The 16071-nt window shown below is 54.2% G+C and overlaps 6 protein-coding genes across 17 annotated transcripts; 2 read left to right on the plus strand and 4 right to left on the minus strand.

The window, feature by feature from the left end:
- Positions 1 to 128: 128 nt before the first annotated feature.
- Positions 129 to 2236, minus strand: KVP17_003351 (uncharacterized protein; the record flags this gene model as incomplete). 3 transcript variants are annotated; one of them, XM_068520534.1, is made up of 2 exons in its annotated part: positions 129 to 1032; positions 1062 to 2236. In XM_068520534.1, the coding sequence occupies 2 exons, from the start codon at positions 2234 to 2236 to the stop codon at positions 129 to 131; spliced, it is 2079 nt and encodes a 692-aa protein (XP_068378370.1). The 3 variants fall into 3 exon arrangements, with proteins under 3 accessions (XP_068378370.1, XP_068378372.1, XP_068378371.1); XM_068520536.1 differs by lacking the exon at positions 1062 to 2236 and having other exon boundaries at positions 129 to 1031; XM_068520535.1 differs by lacking the exon at positions 129 to 1032 and having other exon boundaries at positions 1058 to 2236.
- A 263-nt stretch (positions 2237 to 2499) lies between these two features.
- Positions 2500 to 4325, minus strand: KVP17_003360 (uncharacterized protein; the record flags this gene model as incomplete). 3 transcript variants are annotated; one of them, XM_068520551.1, is made up of 2 exons in its annotated part: positions 2500 to 3109; positions 3139 to 4325. In XM_068520551.1, 2 exons carry the CDS (start codon positions 4323 to 4325, stop codon positions 2500 to 2502), a joined length of 1797 nt encoding a protein of 598 aa, XP_068378386.1. The 3 variants fall into 3 exon arrangements, with proteins under 3 accessions (XP_068378386.1, XP_068378385.1, XP_068378384.1); XM_068520550.1 differs by lacking the exon at positions 3139 to 4325 and having other exon boundaries at positions 2500 to 3108; XM_068520549.1 differs by lacking the exon at positions 2500 to 3109 and having other exon boundaries at positions 3135 to 4325.
- Positions 4326 to 4731: 406 nt separating this feature from the next.
- Positions 4732 to 6601, plus strand: KVP17_003349 (uncharacterized protein; the record flags this gene model as incomplete). 3 transcript variants are annotated; one of them, XM_068520525.1, is made up of 2 exons in its annotated part: positions 4732 to 5648; positions 5734 to 6601. In XM_068520525.1, the coding sequence occupies 2 exons, from the start codon at positions 4732 to 4734 to the stop codon at positions 6599 to 6601; spliced, it is 1785 nt and encodes a 594-aa protein (XP_068378361.1). The 3 variants fall into 3 exon arrangements, with proteins under 3 accessions (XP_068378361.1, XP_068378362.1, XP_068378363.1); XM_068520526.1 differs by lacking the exon at positions 5734 to 6601 and having other exon boundaries at positions 4732 to 5652; XM_068520527.1 differs by lacking the exon at positions 4732 to 5648 and having other exon boundaries at positions 5654 to 6601.
- A 122-nt stretch (positions 6602 to 6723) lies between these two features.
- Positions 6724 to 7557, minus strand: KVP17_003361 (uncharacterized protein; the record flags this gene model as incomplete). The annotated part of the gene is made up of 1 exon (XM_068520552.1): positions 6724 to 7557. One exon carries the CDS (start codon positions 7555 to 7557, stop codon positions 6724 to 6726), a length of 834 nt encoding a protein of 277 aa, XP_068378387.1.
- A 278-nt stretch (positions 7558 to 7835) lies between these two features.
- Positions 7836 to 9596, plus strand: KVP17_003353 (uncharacterized protein; the record flags this gene model as incomplete). Its single annotated transcript, XM_068520539.1, has 1 exon — positions 7836 to 9596. The coding sequence occupies one exon, from the start codon at positions 7836 to 7838 to the stop codon at positions 9594 to 9596; it is 1761 nt and encodes a 586-aa protein (XP_068378375.1).
- Positions 9597 to 9622: 26 nt separating this feature from the next.
- KVP17_003350 (uncharacterized protein) lies at positions 9623 to 16021 on the minus strand (the record flags this gene model as incomplete). Of its 6 annotated transcripts, XM_068520532.1 has the most annotated exons (10): positions 9623 to 11170; positions 12517 to 13778; positions 13807 to 14577; positions 14606 to 14706; positions 14740 to 14921; positions 14951 to 15329; positions 15358 to 15488; positions 15536 to 15598; positions 15635 to 15895; positions 15923 to 16021. In XM_068520532.1, 10 exons carry the CDS (start codon positions 16019 to 16021, stop codon positions 9623 to 9625), a joined length of 4797 nt encoding a protein of 1598 aa, XP_068378368.1. The 6 variants fall into 6 exon arrangements, with proteins under 6 accessions (XP_068378368.1, XP_068378365.1, XP_068378364.1 ...); XM_068520530.1 differs by lacking the exons at positions 9623 to 11170; positions 12517 to 13778; positions 13807 to 14577; ... (3 more) ...; positions 15358 to 15488; positions 15536 to 15598 and having other exon boundaries at positions 15608 to 15895; XM_068520529.1 differs by lacking the exons at positions 12517 to 13778; positions 13807 to 14577; positions 14606 to 14706; ... (4 more) ...; positions 15635 to 15895; positions 15923 to 16021 and having other exon boundaries at positions 9623 to 11581.
- Between the last annotated feature and the right edge of the window lie 50 nt (positions 16022 to 16071).

The following is a 16071-nucleotide window of genomic DNA, read 5'->3' on the forward strand; positions in this document are numbered from 1 at the left end:
TCTTGAACACGCGTGCGGGAAGAGCTAGCTGTTCTCAGTTGAATACCTGTTCTTGGATTTCGTTCAAATTAGTGAAAACAGTTGGAATAAGAATTGGTTCGAAATTCAAAAAACAGTTGAAATATAAATTAGTAATCTTCAAGTACTTCGTGCACATCCAGTTGGACCTCTCTAATCTGAGAGACCTCGTCCACCTCAACCTCAACGTCCTCGTCATCGTCATCTCTCTTCCTGCCGCCAAGGAAGAACCAACTAAGTCCCGCGATCGTGGCTACCGCGCCCGCGGCACCGACGGCCACGCCAATTACGACGCCATCGACATTTGCCCCAGAGTCAGTGGAGTCGTCCGCAGTGGTCTCGTGGGAGGAGCTGGCTGGCGTGGAGGAGCGTGTCGGGGGCACGACTGTCGAACCGGCGGAGGTGAATTTAGTGGTGGGAGGCCCTACCGGAGTCGTCACTACGGAGGTAGCATGTGTGGTGGAAAGAGTTGTTGGAGTCGTTGCAACTGTCGTGGTAGCCAGGCTTGTCGTTGGAGTCGTTGCAACTGTCGTGGTAGCCAGGGTTGTCGTTGGAACAACTATCGTGGTAGCCTGGGTTGTCGTTGGAGCGACTGTCGTTGGAGTTGATCCAAATGTCGTCGCAGTCGCAAGGGTTGTTGTGGGCGTAGGTGGTGGGGGAATTGTGGTCGGAACGGCCGTCGTCGTGGTGGGGGATGCCGTGGTTATAGTGCCACAGAAAACGCTATCGATGACCTTGTCAATAGCTTGCCTCATTAGAGAACCAATGACGTTCGCATTTACAGAAGCGCCATCGTCAATCATCACAAAGACCCAAGGGATGTCCATGTGGTTTTCAAGAGCACCCTGGTACTCCTCCTGCAGGCAGTCGAAGTATTTGTCTCGGATTATCTTATCATCCCAGCTACCACCCCATGACGAGAAACAGTAGTCAGGAATCGACCCATTGACCGTACACGACTTTCGAACCTTAGGGCAGTGGCTGGCAAAAGCCATGGACGCCACGACTTCCATGCTGCATTTGAAAGGAAGGAGCTCACTCACTCGTAGGCAGATTTCGGTAGCTGCGGCGTTAAGATGACAGTTGGGATAACTCCGGAGCGCTTGAACATGTCTCCGAACTGAGTGGCGCTAACATCGGGGTACTCATACGAGGTACATAGATCCGCGTTGAAGTCAATGTTGGTGTAGGGGTAGTTCTGGATGGCGCTGTCCTCGATATACTTGTAGTTGTTGGCCCACTCGAACAGACCCCCGAAATGCCACTTGGTAAAAGCATCGTATTCTCTGGCACAAAACTGCTCCCACCAAGCTTTGGTCTGGTCAGTGTTATTGACGTTGGTGGTTCCGATATCCACACCGGAGGTATTCAGCCTCTTAAGAAGGTCTTTACGGAATTTGGTGTCATTCATTCCAGCCGAATCATTGCAGATAATGAATGATCGGTAAGCGTCATTGCCCTGAATAAGCACCTCACTCCCTCCTGCTCCAAGGGGCCAAAGGAGATGCGCGGAACCCATGTCATCTACAATACGAAAGTTGGACTTGTCCTCAGAGTAGGAACCAAAATCCCTATTGTAGTACCGCTGAGTACCTCGATAGGTGCTGTCGAAACCCCAATCTCCAATGTCCAGGGTGCCAGATCCGGAGTGATGGGCAAAGTCATCCGTGATCATCATGACAATTCGCGCATGCTTTTGGGATTTGAAAGCGTGCTCCCAAAAGAATGGGTCGATGGCAGCCTTGCCCATTGCATCAAACTGGTTCTCCTCGAAATCCTTGCCGCCGGATATCTTCACAGCATCCCATATGGGAGTAGAGTCAGTGAGGGTCTGTAGCGATAGGTGAGCGGTATAGCACTCGTCAGACGACCACGTCGACGTATCGAACCCCGGCTGCCACACGCTCCAATCCCGTCCATAACCATGAAGCGGCGCGGGTTTATCACCGAAAGTCGCCATGCCATACTCTGCTGCACCATACGTGCTTTTCAAGTCGGCGACGAGATCTTCAATAACATGATCCTTCTCCAGGTCCGCAATTAACGACTCAAAAGTGGCTGTGCTGTCTTGAGCATGAACCAAGCTGATTCGGGGGTCACAGACGCCGCTGTAGATGGGCTTTCCAAATACTTCCAAGTCAGCAGGGTCCTCTGGTACATTAACATGCACTCGAATTGCAGTCACAGCTATAATTAGGGGAAGCGATCGGCAAAGCATCCTACTAATTCAATATATAGATTAATTTCAACAGAAGTATTCGATTTATGGGGCATGAGTTACAACTTTTTTAGGCTGTTGCTGGTCGATTCACCAAGATGGTTAATGCGCTGTTTAATTGAGCAATGGCGGTCACTCAAGAAGATAAGGCCTAAGCTTTACGTTTTGTGGATCAGGCATTCACAATACACTGGATGCAGGAAATGTAGAAAAGTTGAAAGCGGAAAGTTTAAAATTCAATAATGGGTTGCCTTAATCCGTTCCTAGATGATTTGGAGGTCTGTGGGCATTAATTGCACCTCTCTGACTGAGGCACTCTCTCCGGCGACGTCAAGCTCTGCCTCTTCGCTGTCATCATCGTCGTCGTCGTCCACGGCGCCTATGAAGCAACATGTCATCCCCACTAGAGCTGCTACGGCGCAACCTGCACCTACGGCCACGCCGATAAGGACGCCTGAGGCTGATACGGCCCCGCTGGCAGTCGTGGTTGTCGTCGTCATTGTCGTCAATGTCGCCGTCGTTATGGTCGGTTTTGTCGCAGTGGTCGGTACTACTGGTGTGGTGGTTGGATCAGGGCAGAACACGTTTCCAATGACCTCATCAATGCCCTGTCGCATCAGAATGCCAAGCTCCTTGGCATCGACAGAGTCACCGTCGTTCAGAATAAAGACCCAGGGAATATTCGTGTGGTTTTGAAGAGCTCCCAGATACTCCTCCTGAATGCAGTCGTAGTACTTCTCCCTTATGATATTGTCATCCCAATCACCGCCCCACGACGCAAAGCAGAAGTCAGGGATATCTGAGCTTAACAGGCACGATTTGCGAACCTTAGGACAATGGTTGGCTAAGGCGGAGGAAGCGACTACTTCCATGCTGCATAGGTAGCGGAGGAATCGACTCACAGGAATTCCGACGCAGGAAGCTGTGGAATTAGGATCACAGTTGGGATGACCCCGTTCTTCTTGAACATGTCTCCGTAGCGAACATCGCTGACGTCAGGGTACTCGTAATCAGTGCACATGTCGGTGTCGACGGCCATATCATCGTAGCGATAGTCCTTAATGGCACTCTCTTCGATGAACTTGTACTGGTTGACCCACTTGAACACCCCATCGAAATTCCACTCAGTGAAGGCGTCGTACTCCCTAGCGCAAAACGCTTCCCACCATGCTTTCGTCTGGGCTGGCACCTCGATATCGGTGGTTCCAATGTCCGCTCCACTTCCACTCAATCTCACCAGGATGTCTTTGCGGTAGTCGATACTTCCCATGCCTTCGGAGTCGTGGCAGATGATGAAAGATCGGTAGGCGTCGTTGCCCTTGATGTTTACTTCACTTCCCGCAGGGCCTATAGGCCATTTCAAGGTGGCCGATCCCAGATCCTCCACAATGCGAAAGACGGAGGAGTCCTCCGAGAAGGATCCAAAGTTCATGTTGTAGTGCCGCTGAGTCTCGCGGTAGGTAGTCTTGAAGCCGAACTGGCCGATATCAGCGCTTCGGGACCCGGATAGGTGCGAGAAATCATCTGTGATGAGCATGGCGATACGCGCGTGACGACTGTTCTCAGACGCATGCTCCCAAAAGAATGGGTCCACGGCAGCCTTGCCCAGGGCGTCAAACTGGTTCTCCTCGAAATCCTTGCCGCCGGATATCTTCACAGCATCCCATATGGGAGTAGAGTCAGTGAGGGTCTGTAGCGATAGGTGAGCGGTATAGCACTCGTCAGGCGACCACGTCGACGAATCGAACCCCGGTTGCCACAGGCCCCAACCCCGTCCATAACCATGGATTGGGGCAGGTTTATCACCGAATGTCGCCATCCCATACTCTGCTGCCCCATAGGTATCCTTTAGTCCAGCCACCAGATCCTCGATAATGTGTAGCTCAGCCAAGGCAGCGATGAAATCTTCAAAAGTGGCCGTGCTGTCTTGAACTTGGACCAAGCTGATTACCGGATCACACACCTCATTGTGTATGGGATGTCCGAATGCCGCCAAATCATCAATATTCGTAGGAACGTTGAACTCAACTCGGATTGCAGCAGTAGTGCGGATACATGACAGTAAAAATGGCAACGAACGGTGATGCATCGAGAATGTAAAAAACAAATTTGATTTATCAATATCAGCGCTTAAATGGAGCAGTGTATGAGTTACAGTGACTGGTGTCAGATTTGAATCCAATGATCAAGAACGAAATTCAAGGGATCGAAGATGATTAGATACCGTCGTAGTCTTGGACATAAACTATGTCGACTAACACTTGGAGATGATTCTTATACCATCTTCAGGGGTTACTGGGAAACCAAAGTCTTCGGACCATATGTGATGCACTTGTCATAACTGGGTTGTGGTATGATGTCTTATACTTTCGCTTGCATGGCTTAATCTTTGATACAAGCATATACTACCGGCAAAGTCAACCGGGTTACATCTCAAGAGAGATGGAGAATTGATGTCAACTATTTAAGGGAGGGTTTATTGGCGAGATTTTGAGATGAACTTGATCCTTCTCGATTCCGCGGATGAAACAATTCTATCCAATGAACAGGCTGAACACGTCAAGAAGGTGCTGAAGTCCAAGCCTGGCGATTCTTTGCGAGTGGGAATCATCAACGGAGGTCGCGGAACCGCAGAAGTGGTCGAGATGGGCAGTGAAGTTAAAATTCGGTTACAGACTGACTCGACCACGCTGACTACATGCCCCGCTACCACCACGAAGGTAGTGGACGTGCTGCTGGGCCTACCGCGACCACGTGTGCTTGACCGCACCCTGCAGACGCTGGCAACGTTGGGCGTTGGTAGGGTGTTTCTGGTGGCGTCTCAACGGTCGGACAAGTCTTACCTCTCTTCGCCAAAACTCAAATCGGAGAGCATATCCAAGTCACTTAGGAGTGGGTTAGAACAGTCGGGTGTGGACACCATGTTTCCTGAGGTTTATGTGTATGCCAGCTGGAGTCGATGCATCAGGGAACTGAAGTCGAGAAACTTTTTGCCTCCTTCAGTGAAGCTCCTTGCAGCTCATCCCTACGAAGAAGACATGACCACCTGGTATCCCAATGTGGAAAGTGCTGGGCTGCTTGAGCACCCTGGAGGCGTCCTTCTCGCGATCGGACCTGAAGGGGGGTTCGTTCCACCAGAAATGAAGGACCTCGACTCACTCGGCGCCATAGGTTTCGGACTGGGGTCGCGCATTCTCAAGGTCGAACAGGCGGCCGTCAGCGCCCATCAACTTGTGACACACTTCCTTTGCGAATCGCCTCAAAGATCAGCACCCGCAACTCGGCTGCACTCATTGGGTCCAGGTACGGTGCAGCTGCCGGAACGTGATTGGAAGGCTCAACTCGAAGGTCTGAAGACTGCATGGGATGTGGAAAAAGCTGCTAAAGCTCCAAAAGTTACCCGATTTAATTTGTGAAATGGGTGGTGGCCGACATGTGCGGTTTCGAAGGAGCTCGTGGCTCACTGAAGAGTGCAAAGTAATCAACTCGCTCTTCAGTGAGCATTTTCCCCTAAACTATAACGATCCTAGTAAGGCGGACGACCTCACTAGGGATCTGCAAGAACGTGATGGACTAGACGAGACCTTCACTCAGACACTTAGACAGGCCAACATCCGCGAGCCGAATCGTTTACCTCGAATCACGCTGTTCTCTGCCGGAATGTTCATGTTATGGCTACTCTACGCGGCTGTCCTGACTTGGATGGAGAGCTATATGCCCTTCCGCACAGCTCTGCTGCTGGAGACGCCGTATCTCGTCAGCTCACTTCCTTCTCCGTCAGCCACTCTGGCATATGCAAGCTACGAGACCAGCTTGGAATTCCAGAAGGCCAACGAGTTCCTGGAGACGGTCCCGAATCAGTTGTCGTACAATGCAGCTTCTGGTAGCCTCACAGGGAAGATTGCACTTGCTGTCCCTTTCTCTCTCAAGCCGGCCGCCATCCCTAGCGCTCAGCTGGTCATGGTTTTTGATAAGGTTCGACTGCATGCCGAAACTCTGCTCCAGGCAGAGCTCGTTTCCGACGCGTCACCCTTCTTGCTAGGTAAGGTCGTGTCGTCGTCGGAGCTCAGCCTGGAACTCAATCCCATACTGTGCTACGAGTACACAGGAGCGACCGTCATCTCGGATATCGTAGCAGGCCGCCGGCTATGCACATTCATTTACGCGTCGTACTCCACGATCGTGGTCTTCTTCGACATCGACGGCGGCGTACCGCCGCCTGCTTCGATGGTGCAGCACTGCAAGGACGACACCACCGCGACGTTTCGAGTCGATTTATTCGGGTCAGCCGTCGTGAACCACCTAGGACTCTCCCCTGGGACTTCCTTAACCCCGCCGTTTCATGTACCATGCTTCCAAACCTAGAACGAAGATTGATGTCACAGTCTCAAGATCGTGAGCCACCTGGTTCAGTCCCCTGCATAACCCCGCCGTTTCACGTACCCTGCTACCAAATCTAAAACGAAGTTCGAAGTCACAGTCTAAGGTCACGAGTATAGGGGCGTAGCTTCCTCGGTCTTCTTCTCAGGTGTAATGGGCAGGATGAATCCTGGGAAAACCACGGAGCCCCCGATGATGTTGCCGATAGCTGTGGGCAGCAAGCAAACCAAGAGGATATCCTGCAAGCAGACATTGCAGCCCAAGATCCATCCAGCAAAAACGGTGAAGGCGTTTGCGACGTAGTGCTGGAAACCACCCATAACGAAACAGAGCACAGGGAAGAACATGGCGAAGTACTTGCCAGAGGAATCGGATGACATAAGCTGCATCCAGACGCTGATCGTTATGCATATCGTGCAAGCGGTGCCGCTAAAAATGTAGTCAAGGAAGGGTGTCTTGACCTTGCCCTCGGCTGCGTAACAGAGATAGTTGTACAACGGAGAGTCGGGGCGGGCAGATCCACCGAGGTAGGTGATCGACAGAGCCGCTATAATTACTCCGACGACGTTCATCGCAAAAGAAAGCCCCAGAAGTCGGATCGCGTTGGCCAACCGTTCGGCGAAGCTGCCTTGGCGCGAGCGATAGAGGTAAAACGTGCCGCCGGCGCAGTTGGAAGTGCAAAGGTCGCTGCTGGTTGCCGAGATGACTGCGAAGGCCGTGGAGAAGCACGTGGCATACAGCATCGTACCGATCTGCGACTGCAGAAAGTTCTCCGGGGAGTAGAAAATCGAGGCGATCCTGACTGTGCTATGAGCGTACATGCCTACAAGATACCCAGCGAAACAACCGCTCAACATGCGCGCGAACAGCGGCTTCTTGATCTTCTTTTCTGTGTAGGCAACGTAGGCGTCTAGCGCGTCATTCGGAGTTGCACCTGCCATCCTAAAAATGTGTGCTCTGCACCCTATTGAAATATACTGAAGATCCACCGGTGCAAACATACACCATCCTACGTTCTGCAACGTTCTCCTACGAGTTCTGCAACGTTTTCCAACGTTCTGCAACATTCTCCAACATTCCCCAACATTAGGCATTGAAAGATGCGTTCCTAATCCTTAACGTAGCGCACAATCCTAGAGATTCGTTTTGGGCCGATTCATCTTGGGCCGCATCTCTAGAATCGCATAGATAGAGTCCATACTAATATCTTAATTCGGGGATGCCTCAGAAAGACGTCTTCCTCCATAAGGGGGCAGACAAGCAGGTGGACGACGGACAACTCTCCGCCAGCATCCGCAAAAAGATAGACAAAGTCATCGAGAGCCCAGCCATGATAGAGCGTTCAGCTCTGGCGACCTTTGAGGCGTTTGATAAGAACCAAGACGGAAAACTCAGCTTCCCCGAGTTCCGCGCCTGTCTGGCCAGCATCTACAGGACCATGAAGCTGCCTGAGCTCGATGAGGCTGAGGTCTTTCGCTTGATGGAGAAGTTCGACTTCGACGAAGATGGAGTTGACCTCTCCCCCAAAGAATTTGTGAAGCTCTATCAGGCGCTGCTGCTCCGGCTTCGAGAGAAGTACTGTCAAACTGCCCGACTTGGTCTCCGGCGCCAGAGTATCATCACGCACAAGATAATCAAGAAGGGTGCCTCGATCAACGACATACTGGACTTCCACGCGGTGTTGGGTCGAGGCAGCTTCGGGGAGGTGAAGCTTGTCACCAACAAGGGTGACGAGGCCAAAGCTGAACGCGTTTGCAAAATTATAGACAAGACCCGCATGGATATTCCGATGGAGCAAGTTGACATGGAAATTAAGATCTTGAAGGAGGTGGACCATCCGAACATTCTGAAGATCTTCGAAGTCTACGAAGACCGCAACTGCTTGTACATAATTACCGAGCTGTTAGCGGGGCGCGAGCTATTCGACATGATCCAAGAGAAAACCGACGGAGGTACCAACGTCACGGAAGATGTCGCGGCACTCATCATCCAGCAGATTCTGTCGGCACTGGCGTACTGTCACACGCGCAACATAGTGCACAAGGACCTGAAGCCGGCCAACATCATGTTCGTGTCCCCAAACAGCTGGGACCTGAAGGTGATAGACTTCGGCGTGGCCGAGATATTCGGAGCGAAGGCAGAGTCGAAGATGGCCGCGGGAACCCTCCCGTTCATGGCTCCTGAGGTCTTCAAGTTCAAAGTGTGCCTTCGGTCAGACGTCTGGTCGGCAGGAGTCATAATGTACCTGATGCTGACAGGAGTGTTTCCGTTCCGCGGTGACACGGTCGACGAGGCGCGCGAGGACGTCACTAACAGGCAACCAAATTATGACGAGGACTGCGAGTCTCTCTCACCAGATGCGGTGGCGCTTCTAAAGCTGATGCTAAAAAAGAAACCAAGCGAAAGGCCAAAATGCAGTGCGCTGCTGACTCACTCCTGGTTCAATAACGCTCCCCAAACCACACCCAACACCAAGCACTTAGAGGCGTCGCTGCGAAAGCTGAAAGAGCGCTCAGGCCTCAAGAACGCCTTTAGAAACGTGCTGATCCACCAGATGAACATTCCTGGCAAGCAGATGCGGGAGATTATCAAGACTTTCAAAATGCTTGACACCGACTCAAGCGGCATGCTAGACTCTGCCGAGCTGGAATCAGGACTTCGAAAAATGGGTTGGTCGCTCGACCAGGTGACGGATCTGACCAAGGCGATGGACGTGGGTCTGGACGGGAAGATCTCATACTCCGAGTTCGCCGCGGCTTGCTTCGAGTGGCGGGAGAGCGAGCTGCAGACACTTTGGGCGGCATTCCGACGGGTGGATAAAGATGGGAGCGGGTCCATTTCCCCTGCGGAGCTTCTCAAGATTTTACACGGAGACGAACAGCATTTGCTGCTGGAAAGCGATCTTCAGAAGTGGGTGATAAGTCCGCCAAACATTCAGGATGCTGGAGGATGTCGACTCCAACTCCGACGGCACCATTGACTGGGAAGAGTTTAAGGCATGGGTGCTCAATGACTAGACGCCAGATCTCTGACCCGTTTGTCTACTCGTACGTCGGCCTTAGGCCTCACCAGCTCCGGTAGTGGCCGCTTGTCCATGTCTTTGGACAACTGGTCGTCATGAAACGGCAAACTGGGACCTCGCCGTCGGGTTCGGTATGTCGTCCGAGGGTTCTCCTGTTCAACCGGAAGGTAATGAGACTTCAAGGCGGCCGACTCTCGCACGCTGAGCAACCGGGTGTAGTAGTCTGGCACTCTCACAGCGGCCTTGTCCACCAAAACCGGTAGAGACGCCGTAGGCGGGTACTGAAACGCGTCTAACACTGCACTGGCGGGCTGGCTTGGTTGTACCGCCTGCGCAGCCGTGTTTTGCCGGAAGGTAGCGAACATGCGTCGCTTTCGAAGCTGGAAAGCTCTGCGAAGGTGCGACATGACGGCGGTTGCCTTCTGACGCTGCACCTCCGTTTTGTTATTTATTATCAGTCGAGTGACGTGGTGGAAGCGCCTGACGACCATAGCTCGCAGCACCACCGCCAGGTAGCACGCTGCGAAAAGCACGTCAGGAGGGTCAACAGGGTCGCTTGAGGCGCCTAAGTCCCTCTGGTGCATCAGCTTTCTCTGAGCTATCAGCCTCCGCTTCAGTCCCACAAGATCCGCCACTGGGTTCTGGTACCGATTTGGGATGTCTCCCATCGCGATGAGGGCGTCCAGCTTGGTCTTCCGGAACTGCTGACACCTGTCGATGGCGCCTGCCATTGCCTGCATAGCGGTGCCTTTCCTCAAGGCTTTGTAGGCAAGCTTCTTTGCGTTGGCTAGCGAGACGCTCGCTTCAACTTGCTCCCTCCAGGCTTCTGCCCTGGACTGGACAGTAGCGAGCATTGCTTGCAGCGCGCGATGCTTGTCAGCCATCTCCTTCATGGCGGTCGCGGTCACGGTGTTATCTTTAATCAGCGTCTGGTTGGCCTCTAACACTTCTGAAACGGTAACTATGAGTGAATCGACTTTTTCCCCCTGTTCCGAGTACACATGGATGGCCTCCTGCTGTCGCGAGCCCAACTCCTCCAGACGGCGTTGCAGGCCCATCGCCTCGGCCCTGCGCTCATCGTGCAGTGACAGGACCTCTGCCTTGCTGATGCCTTGCGCGGCTGCTGCCCCACTGGCAACAGAGACTCCGTTTTGAGGAGGCTCCGTAGGCGGGAGCAGCTCTGTGGGCGGGAGCGGCTCTGCCACCGTTTTCGGTGGCACCTCAATGAGTGATGTCGAGTCTGTAGACAGTGACGATGACAGTGGAGTGATCAGCTGTTCGGACGACTGGATGGACACGGGACTTCTGGGTGCGAGCGCTGTCATTGGGGGGAGTGTGGTCGCCGGCCTTGCCTTGGGAGGGGACCCAGGCTTTCGCGGCAGGCCAGCGAGTTCGTAGGGGCCCCAAGTAGGCGCCTTCAAAGTGTCAGTACGACTCGGCACTGCAGTAGGGTCCCGAGGCATCACGAAGCCCGTAGGGTCCTTTTGAGTCGACGGTTCCCCTGACTGCAGCAGCCAGTCGTCCTCGTCAGACTGGAATCGAACTCGCGACTCTCCGCGGTTGGAGGGAGAGGCTGCCTTGGGAGGAGAGCGCGTGGGTGACTTTATCGACGGGCGAGTGGGTGATCTCGTCGTCGGAGAGCGCGACTGCGCTGGTGAAGCGATAACTGTCGATCTCGGCTGCTTCGCTTTCGTGGCCGGATCCTTCCGATTTGCCTTCGACGGGGAGCGAGAGTCGCGCGAGGCCCGCTCCCTTGATGGAGCCTTCCTCGCCGGAGACGTCTTCCGCCGCGGAGGACTCTGTGCAGGGGACCGCGTTACCTTTGCAGGAGATCGATCGCCTCTGGGACGCTCGGGAGAGTTGTTTCGCGGGGATCGCAGCGGTGAATCACTGAAGGACTCGGTTTTTCTCAATTGGATCTTCTTTTTGGCTGATGGTATCATTTAGTGTGCACACGAGCCTGAAAAATACGCACACATCAATAGCGGCACTGGAAGCCTTTGAATCCTGCAAATACTTCGCCTTTCGTGGTGCATAAAGTTCGATATGCACGTGGCGTACTAACAGACAGGGGGTTCCGCCGCAAAGTCACCTGCGAAAAAGTTGGGGGTTCTTGCGTCGTTCTCCGAATGAGCGGTGGTTGCAATGGAGCGATATGCACGTCCGAAACCGCTAGCCAGCGCACTCCTGGCCTGACAATGCGACCGGAGCCCTTGCAGACATGGAGTTCCGGCTGGCCTCGCCAAGATCCACAGCGCGAGTGGCTGATCCAATAGACAACAGGTTTTAGGGAGGAGGGGCTGACGGTGCCGAGCACTCGGAGGAAGACGGAACGCCGCGTAATGCGACTTTCGTCTGTGTACAGACTCGGCACTGCGGCAGCAACGTGCAGCTGAGTTCGCTCGGTTGCTGGGAACCACGCGAAATCGAAGGAAACTGCGCGTTTGGGCGCTGCAACGAGGTGCCGTCGGGAAGTGGCTCCCTCGTTTCCATCCGTTCCAGACCGGTGTTGAGGAAGCTGAGGGCGCGTTAGCGCCCGCGTCAGCGCGTCGTCTGTGGCGGACCGAGAAGTTCCTCGAGTCCCGGACCGCCTCATGGCTCCTGTCGTGGAGCTCGAGCTCGCTGACACATCCAGAGATACCCTTACCGCAAACGCAGCACTTTGCAGACTCCTAAATGATGTGTACTCCAACGGTGGAGGCCTCACTGCCTCTGATGTCGAACTTGAGGAGCGATCGCTTCTCGGGGACGGACGTCGGGTGCCTTGGGTGTGCGGTTGCAACTTCCTTCCCTCTCGAAGCTTGGCAAGCTCGATGATGTTGGACTTTAAGAAAAGAGATTTGCGGTAACCTTGACAGCAGGAGCAGACCTCTGTTACCCCGTTTACTGCATGCGACAGCTGCTCTGCAACGATTGCAGGCGAAAATGCCGCCCCAGTCTCTTGCTTATTCACCAGCGCCAGGCCGTAGAGTAAAGCGAACTCGTGCAACGCCCTAGTCCCCCAACCGCGCGGCAAGGTTGGAGCGTTCCGACTCAGGCAGTGGTGGAGCCACCTATCGACCTCTATTGCATTGGATGACTGCAGCATTCTGTTCATTGCCGATTGCACTCCGATGCTGACGTTCATCACTGACTGCCTGTCGGCGTCGACGAAGTTGTTTACGCAGTGCCGCGTGATGGAAGTTATCAACTCCTTCCCCTTCTTCTGCATGCTTGAGGAATCCAGTTGCAAATGCTTGTGGGCAACGCTTCCTCCGTACTGCAGGGCAAGTAAATCGCCCATGCACATGTATAAATCCGCTACGACGCCTAGTAGCTTTGCTTCCGGTTCGGAGTCCTCACTGCAGCTGGCAACCGACTTCCATACTTCGTTGGGAAGCCGAGACGTGGAAGGGTTATCGTCGTCCCCACCGAAAATCATCTCGTAGATTCTTCCGCCCACCCAGGAGGTGCCCATGACTGGAGAATCCACCACCTCATGCGAGGAGTCTGTGCTTTCAGTTTCGTTCAGTAGTGGCTCGTAGACATCTGGGAAACGGAATGTAGGAACCGGAACTGGGTAGAGGAGACTTTGAAGCGTGCGGGAGTTTTCCCCTACTAGGGGATTACCGTTTGTGAATGGAAGTCGTACCAGCATGGTCCGGGGGTCCGACAAGACGCCCATAGCGGTGAGTTGGTAAGCCAGCATGACTCGGCCCATCACAAACTGCGCCACGTTGGTTCTATCCAGGCAGTCGATGCAGTTTGTCCGACAGACGCCCACCTGGATGGTGTAGGGCGCTCCCAGCGCGCTGTCGCTGGCGTGGTAGAACCAGTGGCGCCTGACGCACTGCTCGCCCAGCCGAGACAGCACCAGAAACATGGTCGCCTTGCTCTTCCCGTGCAGCAGTTTGACATCGCACTCAGCGTACTCTAGCTTTACCGGATCCGACAACGTGCGGTTGAGGTCCGACACCGCTCGTCGAAACCGCTGACCGATATGGATTTCGCCGGTGTGCCGGCGCTGAGTTCCGTCTCGTGGAATGTCGTCTGGCGAGGGGGTCCGCACAAGATTCATCACCATGACAGGGCTGCCGTAGCGAGAGATCAAGGAGCTAAAGTGCAGCTTGCAGCTGTTGTGGCCTGCGTCGGTTTGGGTGTCTGTGGTGTGGACTCACCTGAGACCTACACTCTATTGGTGGTTTGGGCTTCAACCTGCTTGGTTCTTGTCTCCACATCAGAGGGATACTACCTCGAACCTGCACAAAGCTATACACCTCCGACTTCGTCCAGTCATGAACCACCTGTTCCACTTCCACCTCGTTGGCAACGTTGCCGCCGGAGTCCACGCCCCTCTTGAGGTATCGAGTTCCAGCGAAGACGCGGGACCTGCGGGCAATGAGGACGATTTCCAGCTTGCGCGAGTCCAGAATGAGGCTTCGAGCGGCCATGGACCCGTTTATCACCTGCACGGTGCTATACGCTTCCACGTCATGACCAGCGGCCAATCTGCGCCACATTAGGTAGTGATGGTGATTCCACACAAATTTTGAGTCGTGCTCGCAATCAACAACGGGAGCTAATAACGCTGCGTTAATCTGGAGTGATTGGCCGAGGTCGTAGTTGTAGGCGAAGTAGAAGTCGCGACTGGATATGAAGGACAGAAACTCGGTGCGGAAACGGAACTCTTCCCGCGTTTTCTGAGGAGGAAGTCCGTTCAGATGAAATAAGGGCACCAGCGCCACGCTTTGAACGACGAAGACTGGGTATCGTTGGAGAAGCCGCGCCACCTGCTGTCGTTTAGATATGACCGCGAGGTAAGGCCCCAAGCAGAATCGGAGAACCCCCATTAGACCGTACCCCCGACTGTGTTTTTCCAGGACGCCACCGTGGAGGCGTTCCAGCCACTCGGAGCATTCTGTGTACGTGAACTCTCCTACGCGAGGAAACACGCCGACTACTGCGTTGCTTGAGGTGCCAAAACTCACGCTGGTGAGTTGCCTTGTCGAACTGGATGCACTTGTAGTCGTGTTTGTGGCGGCTAGCAACGCCGATGACGCTCTCTGAGTTTTGGAAGAAGGAAAGTTTCCTGAAGGCAGGCAACCGCATTATTTCACATTACTTCTTCCAAGGTGGAACCTTCTTAGATTGTTGCTGCGACTTCATGACATCTCCTATGGCCTTGATTTTATTTATGTCTGGCGGTTCAACTGACTCGGGTAGGTCCTTGAGTCCATACAAACGCTCCCCCACGCTGTGGATGTTTAGCGGCGCAGCTTGCAGCACGCGACCGTCAGGTGTGACCTGTGTTGTTATGTCTCCGAAATCCTCACCATCAGAACGTCTGGAATTAACCCCAACAGTTGAGACATCGTACAAGGGGCTTCCAATGGCGGTCTGAAAGGGGCCAGAGCGAGCTCGGCATAATTGATCTCTACACCAAGCGTGCTGTGGAACCTTTGAGGCAGCTCCTCCTGTAGGAGACCTCCAGTGTGGTGAAACTGGCCTACAACCCAGTGCAGGCCCTGTATAACAAGTAGCAGGGGCGTCTCGTCACCCATCCAGAGCCGTGTGTTGGCTTCTACCTCTGCACGTACACTCGCCGCGGTCGCAAGCGACGAGAGCCGAGTCTTGATCACAGCGGTTTGTGCATCAAAAAACAGCACGGATTTCTGCTGAGCAGCCAGCTCCATCAGAGACAGGTTGGTAAATCTGGATGCTAACTGTCTTCGGACCTCACCGTTGCGGTTCACAGGGAAAACCAAAACACAATTCGTAGCGTGCCGGAATATCCTCTAGACGGCAGAAGCTCTCCCTCTGAGCCAACAGGTGCAAAGTGAAGACGAATTCTGCCAAGGTCGTAGGCGGCGTCTGGATTGATATCGGCGGGGGCGGCGGCGCACCAGAGTTGGTCCTACCAGGAGGTCCTGAGTGACTAAGATGTGCTGGGTGCCCTGGGCGAATAGGATGCCCAGATTGTACTGGGTGCCCTACCAGTTGACCTTGATGTCCTGGACCAAGATAACCGGGATGACCTGGATGAGCTGGATGGCCCGGATGGCCTGGATGGCCCGGATGGCCTGGATGGCCTGGATGGCCTGGATGGCCTGGATGGCCCGGATGGCCTGGATGGCCTGGATGGCCTGGAGGGCCTTGATTACCAGGATGGCCAGGATAGCCTTGATTACCAGGATGGCCAGGATAGCCTTGATTACCAGGATGGGCTTGATTACCAGGATAGCCCTGATTACCAGGATAGCCTTGATTACCAGGATGACCTGGGTGACCGGGATGGCCTAGATTACCAGGATGGCCTGGGCGACTTGGCTGACCCGGGTGCCCTGGACGGGCTGGATGACCCCCGGGGTGACCCCCAGGATGACCCCCAGGGTGACCCCCCGCATGGCCCCCGGCGCGGCAGCCCCGAGGCACCCCGGCGCGGGCTGCTATCCAC

The sequence above is a fragment of a genome (assembly GCF_019968985.1).
Source record: "MAG: Porospora cf. gigantea B chromosome Unknown PgB_NODE_152_length_32596_cov_149.743, whole genome shotgun sequence".
Lineage (NCBI taxonomy): Eukaryota > Apicomplexa > Conoidasida > Eugregarinorida > Porosporidae > Porospora > Porospora cf. gigantea B.